At 36.7% G+C, this 27,871-nt stretch overlaps 2 protein-coding genes across 2 annotated transcripts; one reads left to right on the forward strand and one right to left on the reverse strand.

Moving 5' to 3' along the window:
* The first annotated feature begins 349 nt into the window (after positions 1 to 349).
* RPF1 (ribosome production factor 1 homolog) lies at positions 350 to 19,956 on the forward strand. Its single transcript, XM_060024423.1, has 9 exons — positions 350 to 606; positions 1,428 to 1,484; positions 3,616 to 3,696; positions 11,800 to 11,895; positions 12,482 to 12,635; positions 17,488 to 17,570; positions 17,955 to 18,136; positions 18,310 to 18,436; positions 19,166 to 19,956. The coding sequence occupies exons 1-9, from the start codon at positions 379 to 381 to the stop codon at positions 19,205 to 19,207; spliced, it is 1,050 nt and encodes a 349-aa protein (XP_059880406.1). The 5' UTR covers positions 350 to 378; the 3' UTR covers positions 19,208 to 19,956.
* A 261-nt stretch (positions 19,957 to 20,217) lies between these two features.
* Positions 20,218 to 27,814, reverse strand: GNG5 (G protein subunit gamma 5). Its single transcript, XM_060024437.1, has 3 exons — positions 27,610 to 27,814; positions 23,896 to 24,040; positions 20,218 to 20,420 (listed from the first exon to the last, which is right to left on the reverse strand). The coding sequence occupies exons 1-2, from the start codon at positions 27,688 to 27,690 to the stop codon at positions 23,915 to 23,917; spliced, it is 207 nt and encodes a 68-aa protein (XP_059880420.1). The 5' UTR covers positions 27,691 to 27,814; the 3' UTR covers positions 20,218 to 20,420; positions 23,896 to 23,914.
* Between the last annotated feature and the right edge of the window lie 57 nt (positions 27,815 to 27,871).

The following is a 27,871-nucleotide window of genomic DNA, read 5'->3' on the forward strand; positions in this document are numbered from 1 at the left end:
TATTCTTTCCACACCGTGCACTACTTAATATTAATAGCTTACCACACTAATTATTTGGGAGCTCATTTTTGTCTCTAGTAGAATGTAAACTCTCTATACTTCAAAGATTGTTCTGTTCTTAGGTTTTAGGGGGTCGGCACACGGAAAACGCTCAATAACGGATTCCACCAACTCATCATTTCATTGTTCACACGGCTGGGCAAGCTCCCTAAACTCGCCTTAAGCCTAAATTTCAGCACCTTCTTAAACCGCTAGATCTCACAAAACTATACATTTTCCTTTAAGACCTTTCCGACACCGGAAGTAATAGCTTAAAGACGGGGGTCGGAGGAGAAAGCTACTTCCGTTTCCGTACAGACCACAAGGAGCAAAAATACCATGGCGAAGGCCGGGGAAAAGAGCGGCGGCAGCGGAAACAAAGGCTTGAAACGCAAAGCTGCTACTGAAGAACCTCAGGAGGCTGCAGTCGCTGAGGATGGGACGACGGAAAGTGGGGTCCAACCCTCGAAGGCGGCTGCCTTTCCTCCAGGCTTCAGCGTTTCGGAGATTAAGAACAAACAGCGGCGACACTTAATGTTCACGCGGTGGAAACAGCAGCGGCGGAAGGTATGAGGCGCGGAGGCTCCAGAGCGCGTGCGCGTTTTCCCTTTCGCTCCCCTGGGGTGGAAGTTGGGGGATGGAGGGGATGTAGAAGGGGCATCTAACCCATTCTGGTGTGCACGTATGGGGGAAGGGTGTCCAAGAAGACTTATTGGGACTATAATTTCTAATCCGAGATCTGATGGATTGAGGGTCAACAGGCGCTGGGGCGGGGGGGGGGGGGGAAACTATTTTATATTGTGTGTCAAACATTCTGTTCAGAAGTCGACAGAAGTTACAGATTTACGGTACATCTTGCCGGTTCTTGATCATTTTAAAAGCATGTTTTGTTTATAAAATATTTGAGTAACTAGTGATGTTTTTATTGGAAACAACCTGAAAACTCCTCTCTCATTACCGTTTATTTTTGGTACTTTTCAAGACAAGCAACCAGCATAGCCACGGTTTTCTTTAGGATGCAACTTGCAAAGGAATGCAAAACAAAACAACAAAAACTATTTAACTTGTTTAGATGTACATTTTGCACTTTCACTTAATTTGAGGTTTTATAGTAAAAGATAAAGCTAGTGAAATTTTAAACATTTAAACTTGTCAATTTAGATTAGTGTTTTGAAGGAGCAGAATCTTTGAGAAATCTTATTGATTGGCTAGCTCATTTGGTTTACAATAACAGCTACGGAAATCTAAGTCAGGATGTTTCTTTTAATACATTTCTAAGATTGCTCAGTTTAAATATTCATAGCATTAGTAATTTGCAACTTCAGTATGTGTTTGTGATATAACTGGTGGTTTCTCAATATTGTTCTTTTCTTTTTCAAATCCTTTAGGAAAAGTTGGCAGCTAAGAAAAAACTTAAAAAAGAGAGAGAGGCTCTTGGTGATAAGGTAAATGAAACTTTTAGTCCTCTGCTTTCTGTCTGGTATTAAGAAGTGCTCCCTGATACTTACATTGAATCACTTTCTTTTAAAATTTATTATGAAATATTTTGGATATATAAAATGATATAAAAATAAGGCAGCATACCCTTTTCTATCCTTTACTCAGCTTAAGAAATTATGCATTAGTAGATAGTGTTCAAGTTCTTGTGTACTTTTTTCTGATTGCTTTCCCCTCCAAAGAAACACTCATTGGGACTTCCCTGGTGGTCCAGTGGTTAAGAGGGTTAAGACACGGCGCTTCCACTGCAGGGGGCACCGATTTCAAACTTAGATCCCTCTTGACATGTAGCATGGCCAAAAAAAAAAAAAGATAAGCACTCATGAAATTGCTCTTTATTGTTCCCATGCACTTCCTTTATTACCTTTACTATGTTTGTGTCCCTAAACAGTAAACCCAGTAGTGGTGTTTTGCATGTTTTCAAAATTTCAAAATGGTGTGTCTACTTCAACTTGCTTACTTTACTTAACTTTATGTGTTTGAGAGGCAGAGACACATCTCCCTGACTGGGAATGGGGAAGATCCCCGGTTTAGGCCTGTAACTGGAGCTCTTCTGACTTGATGCACTTTGTTATGCAAGGCTGGGGAATGGCTGGGCACAGCCTCTTCTGTTGGAGGGTTGGGGCGTGTAAGAATGAGAGCTGACTCTGAGGTTAGGAACCTGCGAAGAGTGAGAATGGGGAGTGGGAGGAAGGTGAGATACCTGAGTGGATTATGGCAAAGAAGAGAGAAGAGATAATGCATCAAGAAAGGATTTAGCTATTTTTGTGATATTAACAAAAAGTGAAATCTTTCTACTGAAAAATTTTAAAAGAACTACTAAATACTTCTGCATTATTGTACAGCTAAGTTATTTTCATTTTAGTTTCATTTTATTTATAGTTAGTTCTAGGTTACAATTTATACTTGCAAAATTTAAAAAATGTTCGACTTTTCCCCCCTCCCATCTCTTAAGATGAGGGACCAAGAAATGATAAGCATTTTTGAGAAAGTGAAAAATAATAGACTATATATATATATATATATATACACACACACACACACACACACACACACACACACACACTAAACGCTTCTTCTTCATGAATTCTATTTATAGTATTAGGTTAAATCACAGGAAGTTGCCAATGTTAGACTGTTTTGACCTGCGAAATCCTATCAAGCAATGTTAGTCTTTTTTAAACTCTCAATAATCAGTCAGTTATAGCAAATTAATATGCTGATCACCATTTGAAAATATCACCTTTCTTGTTTTTGGATTGAAAGATGACTTCCTAGAACTGCCTCTTTTAAAAAAATTGCTTCAAATTTAATATTCATTTCATAGAATAATAAAAAAATTCTAGTTTGTCAGTTCATATTCATCTCTGTTAGTGTACATATATTTTGGATTAGTTTTAGTCAGTATATGGTTACAGTTCTGTGTTCTTGCTCCTTAAAATTTCATTTACACAATATTTTGGTCTAAGCAAACAATATTGTGCATGATTGCTGATTCTCATGGTATTCCATTATGCTGGAAATGCTGTAGTCATTATCCTGTTGTTGGACATCTGCCCTATTTACTGTTCATTTCCACTAACCCTAGTGATAATACATATTTCTTTGTATAAATTGCTCCCCCTTTTCATTCCTTACCATAAATCCCCCAAACTAGAATTACTAGTTCAGTAGATGGAAACAGATTTATAGCTTTTCTTATATATTTCTGAATAGCTTTCTGAAAGTATTGAAACAAAGCTACATATATATGTACCTTTGTAATGTTTTCCTATTTGATATTTTTCTTCTTCATGAATAATTATTTTGATTCCAGTTTCTTCTCTCTGCTACTTCTGCCTGGTTTTAAGCCATTTTATTTAGTGTCAGCAGTTCTTCCGGTATGTGCATGTGTCTGCTCAGAGAATTAAAAAGCCTCTTACTCAATATTGTTATTAGGATTGATGTAGCAGTGGGTTGAAATGAGGAACAGATTGAGTTTTTGTATTATTTGCAGATTTCTGTTATTCTTCCCCAATCATAATGCAAAATTATTAATGTAAAATGCTCCTAAGACTTAACCCTTTTTCTTTTATTTAGGCTCCACCAAAGCCTATACCGAAGACCATTGACAACCAGCGAGTGTATGATGAAACCACAGTAGACCCTAATGATGAAGAGGTAATGTTAGAAGTCTTAAATGAATTTGGATGACCACACTTGATAAATTGTCTATTCGTATGTCAATGTTTAAATTAAAGTACTAACTGGTGAAGATGTATAATGGACTGATTCAACTGTAATGTTGGCATATTATCATTATTTATTGTAGATTATTTCATAATTGAGTTTCCCAACAATGCTGTAGAAAAAGGGAGTAATTATTTATTTTCTAGAAAGGTATTGTGTTTTATGCCTAGGTAAACTTATTTGTCATTTAATCTCTTTAATAGTTCCAGTGTTTTTTAATGTCATTTGAAAAGCATTCCTCATACTATAGATTTTTGTAGTATTTGTTATACATTTTGACACCTAAGGATAACATTTGATGGTATTTTTGTGTCCTCATAAAACTCTTGGTTTCAAGATAACCTTCCACTTTTCACATTTTCCCTTTAAATAGTTTGCAACAGTACAGTGAGAAAATCAAGGTTTTAAAACTTTGTATATATATGTATTCTTTGATTTGTGTACGGGAAACTTGTTTTTGTTATATTTATTTGTTTTCAAACAATGCTGTTACCAACATTCTTTCACATATTTCCTGGTATAGCCATTCATTCATTCAGTTTGTCAGTCAGTTTTCCAGCAAATGCTTCTTGATTGCCTGCTATGTATGGAGATCTGTTTTAGGGACATGGGATTCATCAGTGCACAAAATACACATATACACACAAAATTTCTGCCCACCCAGAGCTTACTTTCTAGGAAGAGAGACAAACAATGAACATAATAAAATAAATTACCATAGGTTAGCAGATGGTAGGTTACTAAAATTAAATAGGGTAAAGGAGATTCAGGACAAGTTGGTGTAGAGCAAGTTTGCAATTTTACAAAAAGGGGGGTGCATGAGAGAGAGTATCTGTGTGTGTGTGCCTGTATTTTATTTATTGCGACATAATTTCAGACTTAATAGAAAAGTAAGAATTCATGTATACACTTCACCTGGATTTCCTAAATGTTAAATTGTATCACACTTCATTTTCATTTATGTTCTCTCTGAAATGCTTGAGAGTAAGTGGCAGATATAAGCCCCTTTACTCATACATGCTTAGTGTGTTTTACCTATAAACTTTTTTTTAATAAGCACAGTGTACAGTTTCCAAAATTAGACAATTAACATTGATATACATTATTATCTGATCTGTACAGCTTACTCAGATGTCACAATGATGTCATTTTTCATAAAAGAAAAATCCCAGTTCTTGCATTTCATCCCATTACAATGACTCTAACCTCCTTTAGTTTGGAAGAGTTCCGCAGAATTTGCTTTTAATGACATTGACATTTTTGAAGAGTACAGACCAGGTATACTTGTAGAATGCCACTTAATATGAGTTTGGTGTTTGCTCATGATTATATTCAGCTTATGTACTTTTGACAGGAGTACCACAGTTGTGACGTTACGTTCTTTTCAGTGCTCTTAGCAGGAGTCACATATTGTTGATTTTCCCATTACTGGTTATATTAACTTTCATCACATGATTAAAGTGGTGTCTGTCGGGTTTCTCCACTATAAGTACTATTTTCCCCTTTGAATTTAATAAATATTTTGGGAGGGAGATACTTTGAGATTATATAAATAAATATATGTTACTCTTTAAACTCTCACTCAAGATTTTACAATTACAAATAATTTTTTCCAGTCTGATAGGTGAGAAATTGTATTTCCATGTAGTTTTTTTTTTTTTTTTTAATTTGAAGTGGACCTCTCACTGTTGTGGCCTCTCCCATTGTGGAGCACAGGCTCCGGACACGCAGGCTCAGCGGCCATGGCCCATGGGCCCAGCCGCTCCGCGGCATGTGGGATCTTCCCGGACCGGGGCACGAACCCGTGTCCGCTGCATCGGCAGGCAGACTCTCAACCACTGCGCCACCAGGGAAGCCCTCCATGTAGTTTTAATTTGCTGTTCTTTTGTTATGAATGAGGTTGGACATCGTTTCATGTTTTCTTCCTTTCTTTCTAATCAATTGTTTGCTCATGTCTCTTGCCCATTTTTCTGTTGGTTAGGGTTGCAATTTTTATACAATGGTTAGGGTAGGCTTCATTGAGGAGATGACCTTTTAGCAAAGACTTGAAGGATGTGAAGAAATCAGCCATCTTTGGGCAGAAAGTAATCCAGGATAAGGGGACATGGCCAGCGCAGAAGCTCTAAGGCAGGAACATGCTTAGTTTATTTTTGAGAATCAGTAAGGAAGCGAGTATGCTGAAATTAAGTGAGCAAGAGGGAGGGTGGTAGAAGAGGTGCCAGGAAAATACGGGGAAGGGAAGAGGCCAGATCAGTGACTTTGCTGGCCATTGTGAGGACTTTGGCTTTTATACTTAGTGAAATGAGGAGCCATTGGATGGTTTTGAACAGGGGAATGATGTGATTGTGTTTAATTTTTTTAAGTAATTGGTTGCTTTACTGAGATAGCAGTCAGAGAGGTAAACAGACTAGTTAGGAAGCTAATCCAGGAAAGAGATGATGATAATGATGGACGTGGTGGTGATGATGATGATGATTGGGACCACAGTGGTTACAGTGAATGTTGAGAATCAGTCTGATTCTGAGGTTTGAGTTTTTGGCCTTGGTGTATTTTGATATTAGAGCCACTAAGAATTTCTTGATATGAGGTGTTAGAGAAAGAGGATTCAAAGATGGCATTGAGGTTTTTAGCCTGAGCAATTAGAAGGATAGAATGATGGAATTATCATTGACAAGGTATGGAGAACAGGCCTTGGCTGGAGATAAATTGGGGATCAAAAACATGTAATGTAAAAGTTTCCCTAAATATTTACATAGGGGAGAATTTGTTAGGTCATGGGGTGTATAAATGTTCAACTTTACATGAAAGTGCCAAAATGTTTTCCAAAGTAGTGGTTGTATCATTTTGCACTCCCATGGTGTAAGAGCAATATTCCTGGTCATCCACGTTCTGACCATTGCTTGGTATATTCAGGTTAGTGATCAAGGGCTATCTCATTGTGGCTTGAGTTTGCTCTTCCCTGATTCCTAAAGTGGTTGAGCATCTTTTTGTGCATGTACTGTGGTTTTGGTAGAGATATGCCAGCTCATGTCTTTTGCCCTATTTTCTATCCTGTAGTGTATTTTACTGATTTGTAGAATTTCTCTAATTTTTACTAATCCTTTACATGTATTACAAGTATCTTCCAATTTGTGGATTCTCTTTTTACTTTCTTCTTTGGTGTCTTCTGATGAACAAAAGTCCTTAATATAGTTGGGTTTAATTTTTTTTGTTTTTGTGGTGAATGCTGTTTTGTCATGTTTAAGAAATCTGTCTCTATCCTGTAATCATATGATATCATATTTTTTTTCCTAAAAGAACTGGAGAGCTACTTTTCACATTTATGTACTTAATTATCAGGAATGAATTTCTCTGTTTGGTGTGAGAAAGGAAACCAGTTTCTCTCTTCCACTGCTCCCTCCTTCCCCCTCATACGTAACCAGTTTCCCCAGCACCATTTTTGGAGCAGTACAACCTTTTCCCATAGTAAATTGTAATGCTGTGTCATATATTAGGTATCCGTATATGCTTAGTCTTTTTCTGGGCTATTTTTTTGGTAGTTTGTTGCTAGTTTGTTTCTTAATTATTTAGCTTCATGATAAGTTTTGATACCTGTTAGGGCAAGATGCCCCTCCCCATTACCATCCTCAAATCCCTCTGTTCAGGAGTGTTCTCTTCCTGGACCTTTGGTCTTCCATATAAAATTATAAATTGTACTAAATCAGATCAGTTTGAGGATATATATATATATTGCTTAATTAGGTCTTATTTAAATACTGAAAATGTATTTCAGTGAATTTCATTGTTTTCTTAATACAAGTTGTACACATGAATCTTGTTAGAGCTATTCCTGGGTATCTTACATTTTTTCTTATTAGTGTAAAGCACATCTCTTTGAAAACTGTTTAAATTGCTGATTTACAAAAATGCAGTTGATTTTTTTAATACATTTTTTAAAACATCTATCTATCTATATTTGGCTCCGTTGGGTCTTCGTTGCTGTGTATGGGCTTTCTCTAGTTGCTGCGCGTGGGCTTTCTCTAGTTGCTGCAAGCAGAGGCTACTCTTGGTTGTGGTGCACAGGCTTCTCATCGCGGTGGCTTCTCTTTCTGCGGAACACAGGTTCTAGGCCTGCAGGCTTCAGTAGTTGTGGCACGCAGGCTCAGTAGTTGTGGCTTGCAGGCTCCAGAGTGCAGGCTCAGTAGTTGTGGCGCACGAGTTTAGTTGCTCCACGGCATGCGGGATCTTCCTGGACCAGGGATCGAACCTATGTCCCCTGCATTAGCAGGCGGATTCTTAACCACTGCGCCCAGGGAAGTCCCTGCAATTGATTTTTGGATCATGATCTTCTAACCAGTAGTTTACCTAAATTCATTTCTAATAATTTGTTTGAATGTTGTTTTCATTTCATGTTTAATCCTTTCTGCAAATAAGTTTTTGTTAATTACTTTCAATCCATTAACAGTTTCTTTCGTTCTTACTTAGAACCTCCAGCATGTCAAATAAATAGAAAAAGCAATATTAGCATCTGTGCCATGTTACTGATTTTAAAGAGAATACTTCGTGTATCATTATTAATGTTTGTGTCATTAATGGTAGATTCTCCTTATGAGTTATGGAAATTCCATTCTTTTTTTGCTGGATTTTTTGTTTAATGAAGGAATGTAGAAAGTTAGATGCTTTTCCTGCAAATATTAAGATAATTTATGCACTTTTTCTGCAGATACTGAGATGAATGTGCAGTTTTCTCCTTTATTGCACTAATGTAGTAAACGAAATAGATTTTCTAATCTTAAACCTCTTGTATTCATGGGATAAATACAATTTAGTTAAGATGACACAGGCCTAGAGAATGGACTTGAGGATACGGGGAGGGGGAAGGGTAAGCTGGGACAAAGTGAGAGAGTGGCATGGACATGTATACACAACCAAACATAAAATAGATAGCTAGTGGGAAGCAGCCGCATAGCACAGGGAGATCAGCTCGGTGCTTTGTGACCACCTAGAGGAGTGGGATAGGGAGGGTGGGAGGGAGGGAAGAGATATGGGGACATATGTATATGTATAACTGATTCACTTTGATATAAAGCAGAAACTAACACACCATTGTGAAGCAATTATACTCCAATAAAGATGTTTAAAAAAAAGATGTTTTATCTTCTTAACATACTGTTTTGGTTTTTTAATACTTTGTTTAGAACATGTACATGTGTGTTCATGAGTGAGACTACAGTAATGTCCTATTTTCATTCCTAATTTTATTTATTTGGGCTTTTCACCAGAGGTGTATGTTTTGTTTTTCTTTTCAAACTACTGTTTTCTTTAATCTTCTCTATTGAATCTTTGTTTTCTAATTCATTTATATCTCCTCATACCTTTATTTCTTTTACACTATGAATTTACTGTTTTTATTTTTTTGATTAGCTTATTTTCATCTTTTTTATTATGAGCAACTAAGGTCATAAAATTCACTTTTGCTATAGCCCCCAAGTTTTAAGATGCATTTCTTTCATTATTGTTTAAATCTGAGTACCTCTTTTAATGAAAGATGATTTCTTCTTGTTTGCTATATTTTTTTATTTCATTAGTTTTCCCCTGATCCTTGTTATTTCTTTCCTTCTGCTTACCTGGAAGAGCAAATGAAAGCTCTTCCATTTGCTCTTCTTTTTCTAGCTTCCTAAGATGGAAGCTTAGATTATTGATTTTATACTTTTTTCCTAGTATAAGCATATAAAGCTCTGGTTTTCCCCTAAGCACTGCTTTAGCCACATCCCATACATTTTGGTATGCTTGTTGTGTTTTCATTTTCATTCTGTTCAAGATATTTTCTAATTTCTCTTGTGATTTCTTCTTTGGCTTATGATTTTCAAAAAGTGTCCTGTTTAATTTCCAAATATTTGAGGATTTCCCAGATTCCTTTCTGCTGTTGATTTCTAATTCAATTTTATTGTGGTTTGGGACATATTTTGTTTGATTTCAGTCCTTTTCAATTAAAGAAATTCCTAGCATTTATGTCCTAGCATAAATAAGATCTATTCTGAAGAATGATTTATCACAATCTACTTCAAATAAATACTGACACGATTCTGGTAAAATACAGCAAGTTTGCACCAGTATAGCTTCATGACCCTCCACTCTTACTCATGCTATTATTGTCAGCACACGTTGTTATATATTACATCTGTCTATGTTATAAACCCAGTGTTGTAATTACTGCTTTAAACATCCTGTTTTTTTTAAAGAAATTAAGAACATACACACACAACACACCCACAGAGTCTTTTATGTTTACCTTCATCGTTACCTATTTACAGTACTCTTCTTTCCTGCTTGTGGATCAGAGTTACCATCTGGTATCATTCTCTTTCAGCTTCTAGGACTTTCTTAAGCCTTTGTTTTTATAGCAGGTCTGATAGCTAATTATCTCAGCTTTTGTTTATCTGAAAGTGTGCTTATTTTGCCTTCATTTTTGAAAGAATTTTGTGGGATATAGAATCCTTGGTTGACTTTTTTTTTCTTCTGGTACTTTGAACTTGTTCCATTGCATTTTGACATTCATTATTTCTCTTGAGAAAGCAGCCATTAATAATCATTGTTCCCATGTATGTGATTTATTTTTTTCTTCTTTCAAAATTTTGTTTTTTGGCTTTTACCAGTTTGACACTGATGTGTTTAGGTGTTGTTCTTTTTATTCTACTTAAGGTTTTCTGAGTTTGGACCTTAAATTAGAGTTTTTCATCCTTTATTTCTTTGAAAATTTTTTTCTGCCCTCATCTTTCCTTTGGGGACTTCCTTTTCACACACACTGTTGAAATGGTTATGAGTGTTCTAAAAGTTTCTGCAGCTTTGCTCCTTTTGCTATGATTGTGTTCTCCATTCTTCGGATTGGATACTTATTAATCTATTTTCAAGTTTATTGATTATTCTGTATCTTAGATCTGCTATTAAGCCTGTATTTTTCCTTAATTCCTTGAATATATCTGTTATAGCTGCTTTGAAATTTTCACTAAATTCAACATCTGGGCCCACTCAGTCAGTTTTTATTGACTTCTCTTTTCCTGATTATAAGTTATACTTTTCTGTTTCTTTGTATATCTAATATTTTGGTTGAAAATTGGACATTTTAGAAAACATTGCAATAACTGGATTGTTTTTGTTTTTTTAAGGGTTATTGATTCTTTTTGTTTTAGTAACTTGTCTGGACTTAAACTGGAATCTGTCTGACAGTAGCATTATGTTACTACTCAGTTTGTTATTTTTAACATGCCTCCCTAGGGACTGTCCCAGTGTTTGCGTGGATTAATGGTCAGCCAGTGATTTGGGTAGAGGTTGTGGTGCGACACCATGAACCCCTACGACATACATACCCTCTGCCAGCTGAGCTGTGTGTGGATTGAGGAATGCATTCAGAGTTGCAGCCATTTTTCAAGTCTCCCTTGCCTTTTAGGTGCACTGGATTCTCAGGTCTCTCTCATGTGTAGTTTAGCTGTCAGTCAGGGATTTTGGGAGAGATTATGCCAGTCCCTCTATGATTTTTACTTCCAGAGCTCTCATTAAAATTTTGGCTGGCCCACATCTACCCTGAGCTGGGCCTGTAACCTTGGATTGGCAAAGCTAGCGTCTTCACACCTGCCCCTCCTTGAATCTGGTCCACCACCTCTGGATTCAGGATTGCTGGTTGTCGCGTACTATCAGTCCTGAAGTTGGTAAAGTTACTGTTTTCACCAACAAGGTTGATAGAGGAAATGGAATAGCTCTAGGCAAGATTCTTGATGTTCTTGCCCACAGATGTATCCATTTTTCAAGAATAAACGCATCTCAGTGTGTGTCTTGAAATTGTTTTTGACAGTTTTTTTTCCAGTTTTATATTAGTATTCTTCAGATAGAAAATTACCCAACCTCTTCACGTTGCCATTAACCTAAGTCCCTCCTGGGCCCTCTTTAAATCACCAGTCAGCTAGGTAGTCAGTGTTATAGAATCCCTACTGTAACTACTTTTAAAATGCTGGCCCAGTAGAATGTTTGATGTAAAATTATCTCTCTTTCTGTTTTCAGGTTGCTTATGATGAAGCTACGGATGAATTTGCTTCTTACTTCAACAGACAAACTTCTCCCAAGATTCTCATCACTACATCAGATAGACCTCATGGGGTAAACATATCAATTAGTATAGCTCTTGAATTCTTAATTTTCTTGCATTACTTAGATTATTTAAGAGAACTCTGTTCAGAGGAGTTAAATTATTAGTAATTGCCTTAGATTATGCCTGTAAATAAGCTAAATAAAATGTAATGCTGATGTGATATAGGCTCACTAAGCATGATTCTTCAGGATAGGCTTTCTCAGCCTCAGCACTGTTAGTATTTTAGGCTGGATAATTTTTTTATTGTGCAGATTGTCCTGTTCATTATAGGATGTTTAGCAGCATCTCTGGCCTCTATGCACTAGATATCCGTAGCAGCCAAACCCCATACTACCACCAGTCATAACCACCAGAAATGCTTCCAGATGTTGCCAAACATCTCTTGATGGCAAAATTGTCCCTAGTTGAGAACCACTGCTTTAGGCTGATCAGCCTTTGATGGATGAAACATTGTTTAGGTTTCACTCTTTCCCTAGCCTTGCTCTCTTTTAATAACACTATCTTATAATAATTACTTCTTTGCTTATATATATGTGCTACACAGATTTGTATTCTTTTTTCACTTTTGAGGATTTTTGTTATTTTGTTTTATAGAGAACAGTACGACTCTGTGAACAGCTCTCCACAGTTATACCAAACTCACATGTTTATTACAGAAGAGGACTGGCTCTGAAAAAAATTATTCCACAGTGCATCTCAAGAGATTTCACAGACCTGATTGTTATTAATGAAGATCGTAAAATACCAAGTATCCTTTGTTTTTTTACGGAAGTTTTCCTGTCTAAACAAGAGACAGCTTCAGGGAATTCATAATCTAGTAGGAGAAAAGAAACATGTAAACAAACAAAAATATAGTGTGGATAGTACAATTAAGAGAGAAATACAGGATACAGTGCAAACTCTGGTAAAAATCTGCCCTGGGGATATCAGGGAGGAAGTACTTGATAGAAAAAAGTGCTTAAACCCCATCTAGGTGGATATGGGTGAATGAGGTAAGGAAGAGGAAGAGTACCCACTGCAGAAATAACCATTTGGAAAGATAGAGGCGTGAAGGTGCTGATGCAGTTGGGGATCTGCAACTGTCATTTGATATGACTAGATTTTATGGTGCCAGAGGTGGTTTCACAGGATTGCATTTTTCAAGTAGGTATTTGGGCCCATATTATGTATTAACTAGTATATCAGATGCCAAGAATAATCTATCCTTTTACCATGAATCACAGATCTGAGGTGAATGTGTTCCCTAAACCCTAGGTGTTTCTTCCTGTTGTGAGGTAAGAGATCATATAAAGGATGCCTAGATTTTTTGTCATTGCTGTTGTTTTACTTACTCATCTCCTGGCGGCCTGTGAACTCAGTAACTTTAATGATGGCCAGTTGAATGAGTCAAAATTAAGGAGTTAAACAATAGGGACAGTACTTCTCTGCTGCCAGGTTAACATTTTTTTTCTTAAATCAATGAACACTTTAAAAAATAATGGTTTACAAGCTGTTTTTTTTAATCTAAATAATTTTTATGGTTTTATTGTTTTCAATGTAAGTTAAAGACTTTACCCACTTGTACAGGTTGCTTTTCAGAGACTTTTAAGACTAAAACTAGCTTTGTATTGTGGTATATTGTTGGTCATTTTATAATTTGGCCGGATCGGGAGTTACTGTAACAAAGTAACAAAAATCTCTTGAATACTTAACTATTCCAGAAGAGATTTGTTTTAAGGTAGTTGTTGCCTTTTTAAAACTACCCTCCCAACATAAGGTGGCAAGGTCTGTGTTCCTCTATTTTTGGCAGTTAAAAACCCATCATCATTTCATTACTAGCAAGCCTGCTAGTAACTCTTTGCTAAGAAGCAAGCATTTATCAATTCAATAAACATTCTATCCATCTCTTGCCTTTAGAAAGCTTATATTCTCTTTACTTTATAATACTGTGTTGTCTTTTTACCCAAAATGTATTAATATTTTTCTGTTCACCATATTGGACACCCTAGAGGGTAAGTTAACCGTCAGGTAATTAAGGTACCATCAGTACACAGACCTGATTTAAGGAAATAATTAGGCTACTTAAGTAATCCAAATGTGAAACTGCTTACTCCTATTCATATAAACATATATATATATATATGTATATATATATATATATATATATATACAGTCTGCCCTCCCTGTCCACGGGTTCTGCATCTGCGGATTCAACCAACTGTATTGAAAGTTGGAGGGCTTACTCTACTATGCCAATTTATATAAGGGACTTGAGCATCTTTGGATCTGCCCTCCATGGTGGGTCCCAGAACCAGTCCCCCACAGATACTGAGGGAAAATTACCCAAGACTTAATTTTTGGGTACAGAATCATGCAGCAGTTTCTAAAAGTCCTCATGATTGGAAGTTTTATAAGTATAATCCTGCCTGGATGTTAATTTTTATAATTTCAAAGATGTTTCATTTTCTTTTCTGATTAACATCTAGTAATGCAGCTGATGTCAGAGTATCAGTGAAAGACACTAGGAAAACAAATCTCTTGATTTGCTTGATCACATAGAATGATCTTCAGACTAATGCACGTTGGTAAGCCGGACTGGAAGTCCATCTTGGATAAGAGATTGTAAGATAAGGCAAGGAATATCTGCAGAAACTTGTAAATGAGACTGTTGCTCTAAGGAAGATATGAGACAGGTAAATGGAGGAAGGACAGTGGCTAATCTTTGCCATGATCCCCCCCCCAAAATGTAGAATTAAAGGGAGAATAATTTGTAAGCACCTAATAGAAATGGTGATTCCTAGAGACTTGATGTGGGCTCACAAATAACAAATCATGACTCCTAATGATGGCACTTGGAGAAAAGTTGAAAGAATTGAAGATATCTAGCCTGGAAATAAGAAAGTGGGAACATGACAGCTGTCTAAAAATATATTGACAGTAGGAAGGGCTACTGTGTGCCATATGGTGGAAATTTATAGTGGTATACATTTTTGACTTATTCTAGAAAAGAACTTTGTTATCCTACCAGTAGCCTTGTGGCTTTGGGTCAGGCAGATGTGATATCAAATTCAGAGTTCACTACTTGCTATTTTTGTGAATTTAGTCAAGTTTCTTAGTTTCCTCATATTTTAAATGTAGGAAATAATACCTGTCTTTGGGGTTCCCACAAGGATCACATTAAATGTATTATGTTTCAGAGGCATAGTGCCTGGCCTGTACTAGGCATTTTATTAATTGTGGTGCAGTGGGAAGCATGAAGGCTTTTTCTGGAGAGAGACAGACTTCCTCTATTCATTATTTCTAAATGGAAATTTGAGGTAGGATAAGTCTTTCTGCTTTTGGCAGCTTATAGGGTGTTTTACATTCCTAGCCTTTGTATCAATCGTAACAAAATGCCTCTATACATTTCTAAATGGAAATTACCAGTCAAGAGTTTGGGCTCAGGTGTAACCCCACCCCAGTTGTGATCTACTGCCATGTAGCACTGAAACTTGGGTCGAATCTACCTGACCCTTCTCAGACTCTTCCTCATTGCTAAAATCAGTATGACTCCTATTTTACATGGTTTGGGTTAGAGATTAGCAATAACATAAAGCCTTTTGTACAATGCAGGTACTTAGGAATTGATACGTCTGGATTCTGTAGTTTCTTTTGACACAAACCACAATTTAGTGGGAATGTTCTGGAAAGGATTCAAGCCTTGATTTAGGTTGAAACTAATGACTTCTACCTCTCTTTACCCCCTCAAGATTTTATGATTTTTCAATGTGCAAATGATACAGAAATACTTTTGCCAGTACCTCATGAGGTTGAACTTTTGGTGAGTCCTTGAAGGGAAGGAAAGAATTCAAACATTTACTGATAATCTGCTATGTAGTAGGCACTAGTATCTGTCAGAAATTAGTTAATAGATTTGTTGGGAAGAAAGGCATTTTACATGACTGTAACTCAAATGACAAGTGCTGTAGTAAGTAACAGTGAGATCGAGACTATTTAGAGCTTAATTTTGACTGTAAAGAGGTGGCATTTGAAGTGGGTCTTAATGGATGAGTAAAATATTGTAGATATTTGAAATACAATGAGCAAAAATCACATGATAGGATTAATGTGTGTGGTGTGTGAGAGACTGTGTCAGTGTCTACCAGCTTGGAAGCAATATGGGGAGACAACAGGTTAGAAAGGTAGTTTGGAGCCACAGTATGACTGCTATGACGATGTCTTAAATCTATAGATGAGTCTGTGGTGAGAGTAGTTTGAAATTAGCTACAGCTGTCAAACTCTCACAGTATCCAGTTTTTCACATAGCACACGAGGAGCTATGGTACAGATACAGTGACAAAGCCGAGTCCCATAGCTTTAGTAACTGTAGAACCAAGGCCTGAATCCAACTTGATTTAGTCTATATTAGAAGATGTACTTGAAATGGTGAGAGAGGTCAAACCAAGCAAAATACTGTTTTCCTAATCTGGGTGGAAAATCTCAAGGACCTCAATTAAGACAGTAACAATTGGGGTAAAGAGGAAGCTATAGAAGTGAGGAATTTAGGAAGGTAAAAGCAGTAGATAGGATTTGATGGGAGGAGGAGGGTGATGATAATAACCACCATAGTTTTTCAGTAGATGAATGGGAGAACGTCGATGGCTTTTTTTTTTAATCTTGAATTTTTATTTTTTTATACAGCAGGTTCTTATTAGTCATCCATTTTATACACATCAGTGTATACATGTCAGTCCCAGTCTCCCAATTCATCATGTTGATGGCTTTTAAATACGGCAACATCTGTTTTATAAAACTCATATTGTGTGCAGAAAAACAGTTGAATTCTGACCTCCTTTTAAGGTTAAGTATTTGAAAGAATCAAGTTGTGCTACAAAGACTTGGGGTATGTTGTGTAGTTAGCCGCATTCCAAACTTTTAAAGCCCTTGGGCTGCTAATCCTGCTGATTGTAGGTAGTTGTCTTATACTTCATGTGTAGTTTAGAGTGTCTAGCCTAATTCTGTTTGTGGTAGGGTAAGTGTTTAATTAATAGGTTGATTTTAAATTGTGGTACAGTAATCCCAAGAATTAAGACCATGTCTCTTGAGAACACTAATAACCTTGATTTCCAGAAGAGAGTTTGTCTCTGGTCTTGTAGGATGATATTCAAAACTGCATATCCTGACCTTAACAAATGTGTAAGACATACATATATATGTATGAGAGTGTGCCTTTTAAGGGTTATAAAGCCTCTGAACATAGAGGTAAACTTATATTCCATTTGCAATGCTACAATTATGCTAGAATCTCATCCTTTTAGAGTATTATAGTAGTGGATTTTAGCTCTTTTCACCTACTTCAGTTGAATGCTGAACATACCCTATAGCTATTTACCATACTGTGAAGAGAAAAAGTAGGACTGCTATAGGTTAGTTTATTTTTCTGAAAGATTTAGGTTGACTTCTCTGTCTTGAGTTTTGGGTATGGTAAGAAAATCTGTTAAGCCAGAGAAATACATGCACCCACCTATTTACCTAGCTACAGATTTTAGGAGGCTTTGGGCATACAAAGAACTAGTTATTTAAACAATTTAAAACTTAGATTACAGAATGTAATCTAAATGTGTTCTTAGCTTTGTGAACAGATGGATTAATTCTGAGTCACTTGCCAAATGGCCCAACTGCTCATTTTAAAATGAGCAGTGTTCGTCTGCGTAAAGAAATTAAGGTAAGTTTTATGCATTCCTTGATTGGCATTGGTCTTCTAACAGTATTTGATCAGTAAATACTATAACCTATATAGATCTAACTGATTTTAATAATGGTATTTGCTCTTCTGGTTAAAGGGATACTTTTGTGTACTGACCGTTTTCTTGTGAGATTATAATTGAGTTATGGCAGACAAGCAATAGCCTTCGTTACTATGAAACATGTCACTTTTTAGTAGAACTTTCTTTTGGTGCATTCACTGCATATTAAATAATTTTAGATAAATCTTATTTCATGGGTTTGATTAAGCTATTAAGATAACTAAAATGTTTCAATGTCATGTAAATTCGAAAACCTGAAATTGCAGTGAGATCGTTATTGTGACTTTTCATCATTTTTCTAGAGAAGAGGCAAGGACCCCACAGAACACATACCTGAAATAATTTTAAACAATTTTACAACACGGCTGGGTCATTCTGTTGGACGTATGTTTGCATCTCTCTTTCCCCATAATCCTCAATTCATTGGAAGGCAGGTTGCCACATTCCACAATCAACGGGATTATATCTTCTTCAGATTTCACAGGTGAGAAACTCCTTGGACTTCAATGATGAAATACATTTTACACACAAACCTGTTTTCTAATGTATTCTGACAAGTATTGTAGATGAGAAATTATCTTTCAAACTGTCATATTAAAGAAATAACAGTTTGGGTTCATTCACACTAATTTCCTTAACTCTATTTTATCTTTGAAGATACATATTCAAGAGTGAAAAGAAAGTGGGAATTCAGGAACTTGGACCACGTTTTACCTTAAAATTAAGATCTCTTCAGAAAGGAACCTTTGATTCTAAATATGGAGAATATGAATGGGTACATAAGGTATGTGCTTACTCTATGAAAAGCCATTTAGATAATTTTAAAAGGATGGAATGAGAATAAAACGACGTAGTTTAAGCTTTGGGTGTTTATACCTTAAGTTAGGCTTCTGAATTTCTTCCCAGGAGCTAGCAATAATCAATCTCTGATACAGTGTTCTGGTCTAGAGATTAACTCTGGTTCATCTGAAATATCCCTAAAGATCAGTGGTTCCCAAAGTGGGACCAGTAGCATCACCTAAGAACCTGTTACGAAGGCAGACTGTTGGGCTACAGACCTGCTGAATCAGTAACTTAGGGAGTGGGCCAGCAGTCTGTTTATGAGCCTGTGTTATAATGATTCTGCAGCATGCTTGAAAATTATTTTATAAAAGTTATATAGAAGTTACATTAAAGTTAAAATTATTTTATAGAAGGTTTTATAGAGGTTACATTAAAGTTAAAATTATTTTATAGAAGGTTTTATAGAGGTTTGGAGATCATTTTAAATTATAAATGAAAACTTTAATACTTTAAAACACATAATTTTTCAACCTAATAAGAAATATTTCACCTAAGTATGACTAAAATTTTATATCTATTATACACACACATATTGGAGCAGTAATTTCCAATACTTTTTATATTAGAGCTAAAGACTTAAACTGTCTCAGAGACAAACCTAGAGGTCCTTTTTTTATAGCACTGTTACAGATTGTTTACTTTTGTTGTTGTTGTTTTTTCTAATTTTCAGCCCCGGGAAATGGATACAAGTAGAAGAAAATTCCATTTATAAAGTACTGAGGGGATAGTATTGGATTGTGCTGAACAGGCCTATCTTGAATTTATGAAAGAAGAACCTTTTCAAAATGGCATTTACTGATTTCATAAGCCTTCTGTCATGTCTGGATAAAGTACCAAGTGCCATGAATTGCCACTCACTATTTATGTAGCAAATAAAAGGTCATTTTGGTAAGAGTTTATAAATTCAAGTTTCCTAAAGCTTAATTCTCTTATTTTTAGGTAATTGTTAATAGTTGAAATTGGGATCAGTAGTCAAACTAACATTCCTGTTTGTACTTTCATGGAACATGTGGGCTGGAGAGAAATACAGTGCTTGGTAAATACTGTGTAGCCCACTGTTTTCTATCAGACTGATCTTCATAGTTTTAATTCTGTTTCCCGAAAATACATATATTTGGGGGTGAGGTTTCTAGGCTGTTTTAACATTTCCTTAAGCCTTTCAAGAAGGGTAGAAATTTTTAAAGCAAAGTGTTTTGCCAAGGACTAAAAGCAAAAGTTGCAAATTATTGATGCTAATCTTTGGTTCCCTTTTCCTTGGTACTTCTTTACCTCATTACATTGTACTGTAGTGTACCTCGGGCTCTGAAATTTTTCTCTTCCATCTTGTAATGGAATTCTTATATATCTAGTCTTTACTATCCTTACTAGGAGAGCCATGTGTTATGAAGTAAATAACTTCTAGGTGTAATGGTAATACCCCACAAAGTAGTTCATTAGAAAACAAAGTTAACCCTGTAAATAACTCATCAATAGAAACTAGTATTATTAGCAGCCTCCTCCTGACCTTAAAAGAACAAATTTGCAACTTACCTTTAATTCTCTAACAGTCTTGCAAATGTATGGCATAAAGTTATGTGAGATGAGCGGCTGGAACAAACACTAAAAATTTTAACCCCTTAAAGATGATGGGGAAATTGTCATTTTGTTCTTAGGTGTTCAAAACAAATGAATATTATACATAGTATATTTAATACCAGTAATTAATCCAAAAACTTTTATACTAAGTATTTTATTGTATGCTGCCACCAGTGTATATAAAATAATTACCCTTGTGAAACAGAAATTCATGAATATTCAGAGAGGTAGACTGACAAAAGTAGAAGTTTGTATAGTATGGCACATGTTATAGAGACAGGCTTTTGTACAGGCTTCAGATTTAGCTTTCCTTTGAATATTCACCGGTTTATGAAAAGTGGTTTAAAAACCTGAAATGAAAAAACAAAAAAACCCAGTGAATTAGGGTAAAGTATCATAAGAACAATAGCTTTTTTTCTGAATAGCAGTACATCTTACATTACATTTAAGGTATTCATCTGAATGTCAGCTTATAAAATGCTTTCAATTAAACTAAGCCTGTTTAAAAAAGAAAAAAACAAACAAACAGACATCACAGGGTTTCTAGGGAAAAAAATGAGAAACAGGATAGAAAATGCCTGTGGTGTAAAATGTAACTTTCTCTTAACCACTCTCAAGTATATATATATAACTTATGATTTATAACCACTCTCAAGTATATGTAACTTAGGGTTTAGAAATAAACAGACTTAAAGTTTGACTTGCCAATATCATTGCCAAAATACACTCTGGATCCGAATTTTTAAAGAGGTTAATATAAAAATCTCTGAAGTTGAGAAATATCTGAACACCTCTAGGAAATGAGCAATAGTATCGAGGAGAGCAAGATGCAATCCCTTCTATTTACCCACATAAACCTATATACAAAGAGAAATGTGTACATGGATATTGACTATAGTAATGGTTTAACAGCAGAGGACTGGAAGTAGCCTAAATGCAACTCAATAAGCCAATGGATAAATAAACTAAGGTTCATACACATGACAGAATACTATACAGCAATTAAAACGACAAAACAATCTATGGATTAACACAAATCTCAAAAGTAATGCAGTAATAGCTGTTCCTTAAAAATAATACCTATGTTTTAAAACTATAAAACAATAAATATATATAAAAAGTAAAAACAGGGGCATAACAACTTCAGGTTTAGTCATCTATATGGAAAGGTAGGAAAAGTATCTTTTATTTCTTGAAAGTTGGGAACCCTAGCAGTCCAGTGGTTAGGACTTGGGGCTTTCACTGCCAAGGGCCAGGGTTCAATCCCTGATCTGGGAACTGAGATCCCACAAGCCACACAAAGCAACCAAAAAAAAAAAAAAAAAAGGTAAACCATTTAATTCAGGAGAGTAGACACCTGGTTTTTTATACTTAGTTAAAAATTTCTGTTACTTCATTACAAAAATGTTCAAGAAGCATAAACAAAATCAGTGTTGAAAAAAACAATGTGTAGCCTCAGTTAATCAATGCAAATTACAAAAATGAGATAGGCAGAAGAAAGTAGCAAAGAATCTGAGATCTGTTTGGCAAGGGCTCAGCAAAAAAGTACCCTTAAGCTCCAGGTGGAATAGCAAAGTTTAATTTGGCAGTTTTCAAGGTTATTACATTTTAAATGTCATTCCTTATTGTTACTTCTGGGAATTTATCTTAAAGAAATGGGTAAAGTATACAATGGGTACCAAGATCTTCACCTCAGTGTATCCTCAGATTTGGAAACCTCAATATTCGATGAAGTATAATTTAACTTATAGTACAACCACATTTACAAGGACTATTAAATGAGAGCACCAAATCCTAACCTCTAGACCACCAGGGAACTTACAAAGACTATTAAATGAAATAAGAAAATTCAAGTGTAGAAAAAAACTGTGCATACTATGATCACTATTTTTCAATGATTGTTTTTTTCTCTTAAAAGGAAGTATCTGTTAACAGTGGTTATTTCTAGGTATGTGGATCATGATAACTTCTATTTTAATAACTTGTACTATCTGTTGCTAAATTATCTATGCTTTTAAAAAAGTTATATAAATATATAGACTTAAATATAAGACTTAAATACAGACTCTTTGCATCCATGCCACTCAGTGTGCCTAGGACAACCAACATCAGCATAACATCCCAGACCTACTTTCAAGTTTGAGAAGAAATGCTTTTACATCCAAATATTCTTTTCCTAGCCAAAAGTGTTTCAAATCATAATATCCACAAAGCTAAGGGCTTATTATACTGCCAAAATTAACAGCCATTATTTTACTTTGAAATCTAGATTCTTATCCCAACCATATTTTAACCTTGAGCAACTCATTAAACACTTATCTGCAGACTCCTATGAAATGAAACTATTAACAGCCAATTAAGAAGCCGGGCTTAACAGTATTTTAAATGAAAATAAACACTTTGTGAAGAGAATACAAGAGGAACCGTAAAAATATGAAATTTCCCAAAACTGCCATGAAGAATTAATACTGCCAGGAGCAAACGACTTTTAACCTGTTAAATATGAAGGTGCTAGACTTAAAAAGAATTACTTCCCTTAAACTCAAAGGCGGGGTTTTTTTTTTTTTCCCTGTGTTTCGAAAATCTTAACCAATTCAACCAATCATTGTATTTACTGGAAACATGTACTTATGCAAACTTCCTGGACACTCCCAAGTCTACAAAGTTTAATTAGGGAGGGCACAACTGTGTAACATGGTATTTTAGGAAGCAGCTTCCTGCACTTGGAGGAGTCAGAATGTCTGTAGATGGTGTGTGCCATACACAGTCTTTTTTTTTTGAAGCACTATTTAAGTTTGCTTCTCGTAGGTCAATATGAGTAAATGCTCTGACAAAAGTCCTATGGATTTATGAAGGTAGTACCCTTGGATTACATTTTCAATTATCCACATCATGTTTTCTTGTCACATCTCTTTTGGATTGATATATGTTTTTGCATACACTGACATTTGTTCTGCAAGTTACACGTTAACATATAAAAGTATGCTTTAAACCAGCCCAAAATTTAGTTTCTTAATCCTCTGAAAACCAATCCACTGTCTGCCACCATGAACATATATACTTCATTTCTCTCATTTTATCTTTACCTAACAACAATAAAATTAAAACCTGTTGTTCCCCAGTCCAAATGCCAACACCATGTCAGCTTATTCGGCTATCTCTTCAGTTTCTCTTGCATTCACAACTCCCAATTATTTGCTATGCTGTTCTATTAGATAATCATTAATCCAAATCAGTTGATAGTACTTCAAAAGCCACCACCATGAACACTGCAGATTTTTTTTTAATGTCTAATTTTTTTTTTTTTAATAATGTGCTGTTATTTACTGATTTATCCTCTTTTTTTTTTTGGCCGCACAGCATGTGGGATCTTAGTTTCCAGACCAGGGATCAAACCCGTGCATTGGAAGCACGGAGTCTTAACCACTGGACCAGCCAGGGTAGTCCAATGTCTAAATATCTGCTAGATACACAAAAATCAAACTAAACTAGTATTTGGGGGCACCAGAATACACCATTAGGCCAATGCTATAAAAGGTAACATGACTTGTCACAGCAGTGAAATTTTCTAGTAACTCCTATATCCTCTTTATGGTTATTAAATCCTCTACTTAATCCTTTATGGTAAAATAGAAACAATTAGTCTTTATGACTACTAAATCAGCAAATTTCATCAATCCTCACAAAACAAAGACTGGAAACTCTAAGTGCCAAACAAAAGTGTATGGGATGATTTTGCTCAACTTATAAGTGCTGCAAAGAAAGAGACCTGACTAGTTATCCCTACTGTGTGGGGCTTTGTTGTTTTAATTTAAGGAAACTTACCTTGCAAAGATTCATTTTACTACAAAAAGGAACAGACTTTCTGAGGTCTGAAGGGATTTGTACTTGAAGATACTCCAGTCAGCAGGGGGTCATGTTGAGCATTCTGCAGACAGAATTGTTTCAAATCTGCAGCTGCCTGCGAAACCTGTATATAACAAAGGGTGGGGGAAGTGGGTGGAAGGTGTTGACAATGTTTTAATGAAGTTTTTCTCAAATCTTCAAAAATACCTGCCAATAAACACTTCTCTTAACTCAAAAAAGAAATATACTAATTGAAGCTCAACAGTCATATACTGAGCTTTTATACTTAAAACACTGCATGTAAATAAGTACGAACAGTACAATTCTATTTATTTGTAAAGCACAGCACATCCTGCTAGTTTATTAATAAATAGGTTGTTCTAGTGTAACCTTGAGGGTACTCAACATCTTGTCTTTTATTAAAAGCAGTACACAGGATATTATAGGTTAAAAAGTGTTAAAATGCTAGTAAACTATCACTCTGTCTTGAAAGCAGTATGGGAAATGGGAAAATGCTACTCTGAGTGAAGATCATGTTCAAAATCTGAACCATTCAGTTTATTGTTTTGGTATATGTACCATCAGCTGTTTAATGCTACAAAACTGGACAGTGACAGTTTCTGCTCAGGGTCATGTGACTGAAAGGCTGATTAGCAAACTTCAGTTTAACAACTTTACCAAGCAGCCTGCCTTTATGAAACTGTGTATGCCTTAAATGTGATTTAATAATTTTCATATATGTATGCAAAGCCATTTAAACAGGACTTAGGAACTTCTGTGGCTTCATAGTTAAAATAACTTTATATCATGTATCACTTAAACATCTACTATTTGTATATATTCTGGTAAGGTGTGATACAGGACACCAAAACAATAAACTGAATAGTTCAGATATATAACATGAATGACTAAAGGATGCCTCAAATACATACAATATCCTAACTCTTGAATTGAGGTTTAAGAAGATGGAGAAGATAATCATTTATTTTATTGTTTTAACTTCCCTTAAGGAGGGTGAGAACAGGTGTCCAGTCTGGCTGGGTAATATTTAGCCTTTGAAAGGGAGCTTAGGGCATCACAAATGCTCTCTACAAAGAACTTCTGCACATGACAGCTGTACCCCAGACATTAACCTGATAAAAGGATCCATCATCATGAGATGAATCTAAACTCTTCTTGGAATCTAATTTATATGTTTGGCTTATATACCAATCCAGGGTAATGAGTTCCATGAATTTATTTAGCAACTGTGTGAGTAAACAGTTTATAAATTCCTGGTACCAAGTACTATAACAAATGGGTACCCTGCTCCCCTAAAAGGTGTAGCTACAGTGGGGGAATGGTGGTATAATTTTTCACTGTTGTATAACATGGTTTCATTCATTCACATTAACCAGCAGTAAAGAATGTGTTAATTATCTGCCTAAAGTGTAGGTAGGCGCCAGCTTAACTCCCTTTCACAAACTTCTCATCACCTCTATGTGCCAAATATAATTTTAGGGACTGAGAATATGTAAGAACAGCCAGATCCCTGCTGTTATGGAGCTAACAGTTCAGATGAAAAGAGACAAGGTGCTCTGCAGAAAAACAAGTGTTTTTTTAGATCAGGACCTAAGAGAAAGTGTCTTTGAGGAGGTGACATTTAAATTGAGATCTCAGTGACAAGAGATCAGCCAAGTGACCATCAGTGAGAAAATGATCAGTGACAATTCCAATCAGTGGGAAAATGGACACAAAGGCTTAAAACTCTAACAAGCTTCTAGCCCCTATGGCACTGTAATAATCACCATCCAGGAGGCTGAAACCCTATAATCCTGGCATAATAATCAGTGCCCTCTTTCAAAAGTGCCCTGGGTTAAGTGTATGGTTACTCAACAGTGGGAGAGTCTGTCAAGCATTTGTGATAGTTTCTATCAACTACTCAAACATAAAGGTTTAAAAAGTAAAGCTGTGGTAATTCGAAAGTAAAATATCACTACAAAAGCATCTAGCATAGAGTCATAGGTAAAACAGAAGCAAAAATGAAATTGAACTAACCACATTTTGCAACATGTCTAATGAAAAGCTCATTTAAAGTCCCATGGTGTAATGCCTCCTCTCCTTGCTACACACAGCCCTGGCATCAGACAAACAGATTTCTAAATAAAACCAAATCACTTGTGGTGCCTTTAATGATTCCGACGAAAACCCTCCTAAGAATAGGAGGAAGGCATCATGCTGGGGAGTTACTGGAGGGGTAGAGTTTTCATGGTAAAGCGTGAGCCTGAGGACTTCAACTCATTTTCTTTGGAGATTAGGGCTAAATACCCCTACTTAACACTTTCTGCTTTCAACCAGCATTTTTCCCCTCCCCCCATTTTTTTCTTTCCCGGGCCACTCCAATCTATGATAAAGACACGCCTGAAATAAGATAGTGATTTCAAAGTTAAATCCAGCCAAGACTAACCATAAATCACTGGAATGAGTTAAGTATCTGGAGATTAGAGAAATGGATTCGAGACAGCAATGGAGTTTACAACACTTACAGGACAGGAAGAGAGGAGAATCCCACCCCAAGACTGATGGGAATTTCCCTTCCCTCCCGAGATGACCACAACTGAGTAAACTAGGTCCCTGACATTTCTACTTAAGGAAATGGGTAAATAGGAGACCATCTTACTCCACAAAACATTTCACGGGGAAGTAAAAACTAGCCTAATGAGTACAGAATCAAATCATCTTGGAAACTGGCTTTTTCTTTCAACAGAGTGCATGCTTTATACTCTTCTGTTTCTTTTTTAATTACAAGTGTTTCACACGTAAACTGACCCGCACCAGAAAGAAGCCAATCCACGCAGGATTTAAAAAATCAGGAAACTCGAAATAGCACTTCGAACATCAGGTTGTCATATCACCAGACACAAAAGGCTTTTTCCCCAAAGTAAATACCCCAGGACAAGATCAATGCTAAACAGATGCCAAAATAAATAAAACTGGTCCACCCTAATTACTTTTTCGGGTACGCGCGGACCAGTAGATATACCCAAAGTCACAACACAGCAAACGGTGCCAAACAGATACGAAATGCACGCTTTGTACGAGGCTGTACAGGGCACCAGTGGTAACCTTAGACATTGCGAACGTTTCCAGAACAGGCTTCTTTAAAGTTATGCAAGAATTCGTTTTCAAGTGTGTGTTCGGTGAATGAGAGGAGCTGGAAGTAAGACTCTACTACTAAAGGGAGTGGATTTGGGAAAGTTCTGAAATGCAAAGAAAAAATACTTCTAAATCAAAAGTCGGATAAAACCCCGTCGGGTGACAAAAAACAGAGGAGCTGGTCGAGAGGGCCGGGAAGGGTGCGGACTGCGCGCGGAGGAACAGCTGTTGGCGAGCACGGCCGCGGAGTCACTACGGAGGGAGGGAGACGGAGAGGAGGGCCGGAATGCGGAAAGCCGCTGTTCAAGCCAGGGCCAGCTCGCCTTGGAAAGTCTTGGGGCGGAAGGGCACACTAACCTGCCCCCCAAACCACAGCGCCGACCCGCGCCGCTACTTTTCTAAAGCTGGCCGCCGAGATCGCCGCCGCCGAGAGCGCGTCCTCCCTAGGGGTGGCGAGAGCCGGACGCGAGCCTCGCCCGCCGCGCCAGCTCGCCTGCCGGATTCCCCCCGCCACCTCCCCCGCCCTCCCCTCCCCCTCAGCCGCCCGCCCCCGCTCACCTTCACGCGGTTGAGCCCGGCCTCCAGCCGGAGTTGTTGAACCACTTTCTTCATAGCGGCGACGCTGGAGGAACCAGACATGGCGCACGCGATAGCTGGGCAGATCGGCAATCCGTCGGTGTATCGGTGGTGGGTCCGCAGGGCCAGACGGCGGGACGGCGTGGCGGCGGGTCTGCTGAGCGGGGGGCGGGGCTCGGAACTTTGTCTCTAAGTTTCCGGTTCTTTGCCCCGTGGCTCCACCCGCGGCGCGCATGCGCGCCCT

The sequence above is a fragment of the Delphinus delphis genome, chromosome 1 (genome assembly GCF_949987515.2).
Source record: "Delphinus delphis chromosome 1, mDelDel1.2, whole genome shotgun sequence".
NCBI lineage: Eukaryota > Metazoa > Chordata > Mammalia > Artiodactyla > Delphinidae > Delphinus > Delphinus delphis.

What these genes read in the sequence shown, in the direction of transcription:
- RPF1 (XM_060024423.1), top strand. Translation starts at nt 379, where the DNA reads ATGGCGAAGGCCGGGGAAAAGAGCGGCGGCAGCGGAAACAAAGGCTTG. An exon ending in TAGACCCTAATGATGAAGAG is followed by an intron (nt 3,697 to 11,799) that starts GTAATGTTAGAA and finishes TTCTGTTTTCAG; the next exon opens with GTTGCTTATGATGAAGCTAC. An exon ending in TGAAGATCGTAAAATACCAA is followed by an intron (nt 12,636 to 17,487) that starts GTATCCTTTGTT and finishes CTTTGTGAACAG; the next exon opens with ATGGATTAATTCTGAGTCAC.
- GNG5 (XM_060024437.1), bottom strand. Translation starts at nt 27,690, where the DNA reads ATGTCTGGTTCCTCCAGCGTCGCCGCTATGAAGAAAGTGGTTCAACAA. An exon ending in CCGGGCTCAACCGCGTGAAG is followed by an intron (nt 24,041 to 27,609) that starts GTGAGCGGGGGC and finishes TGTTATATACAG; the next exon opens with GTTTCGCAGGCAGCTGCAGA.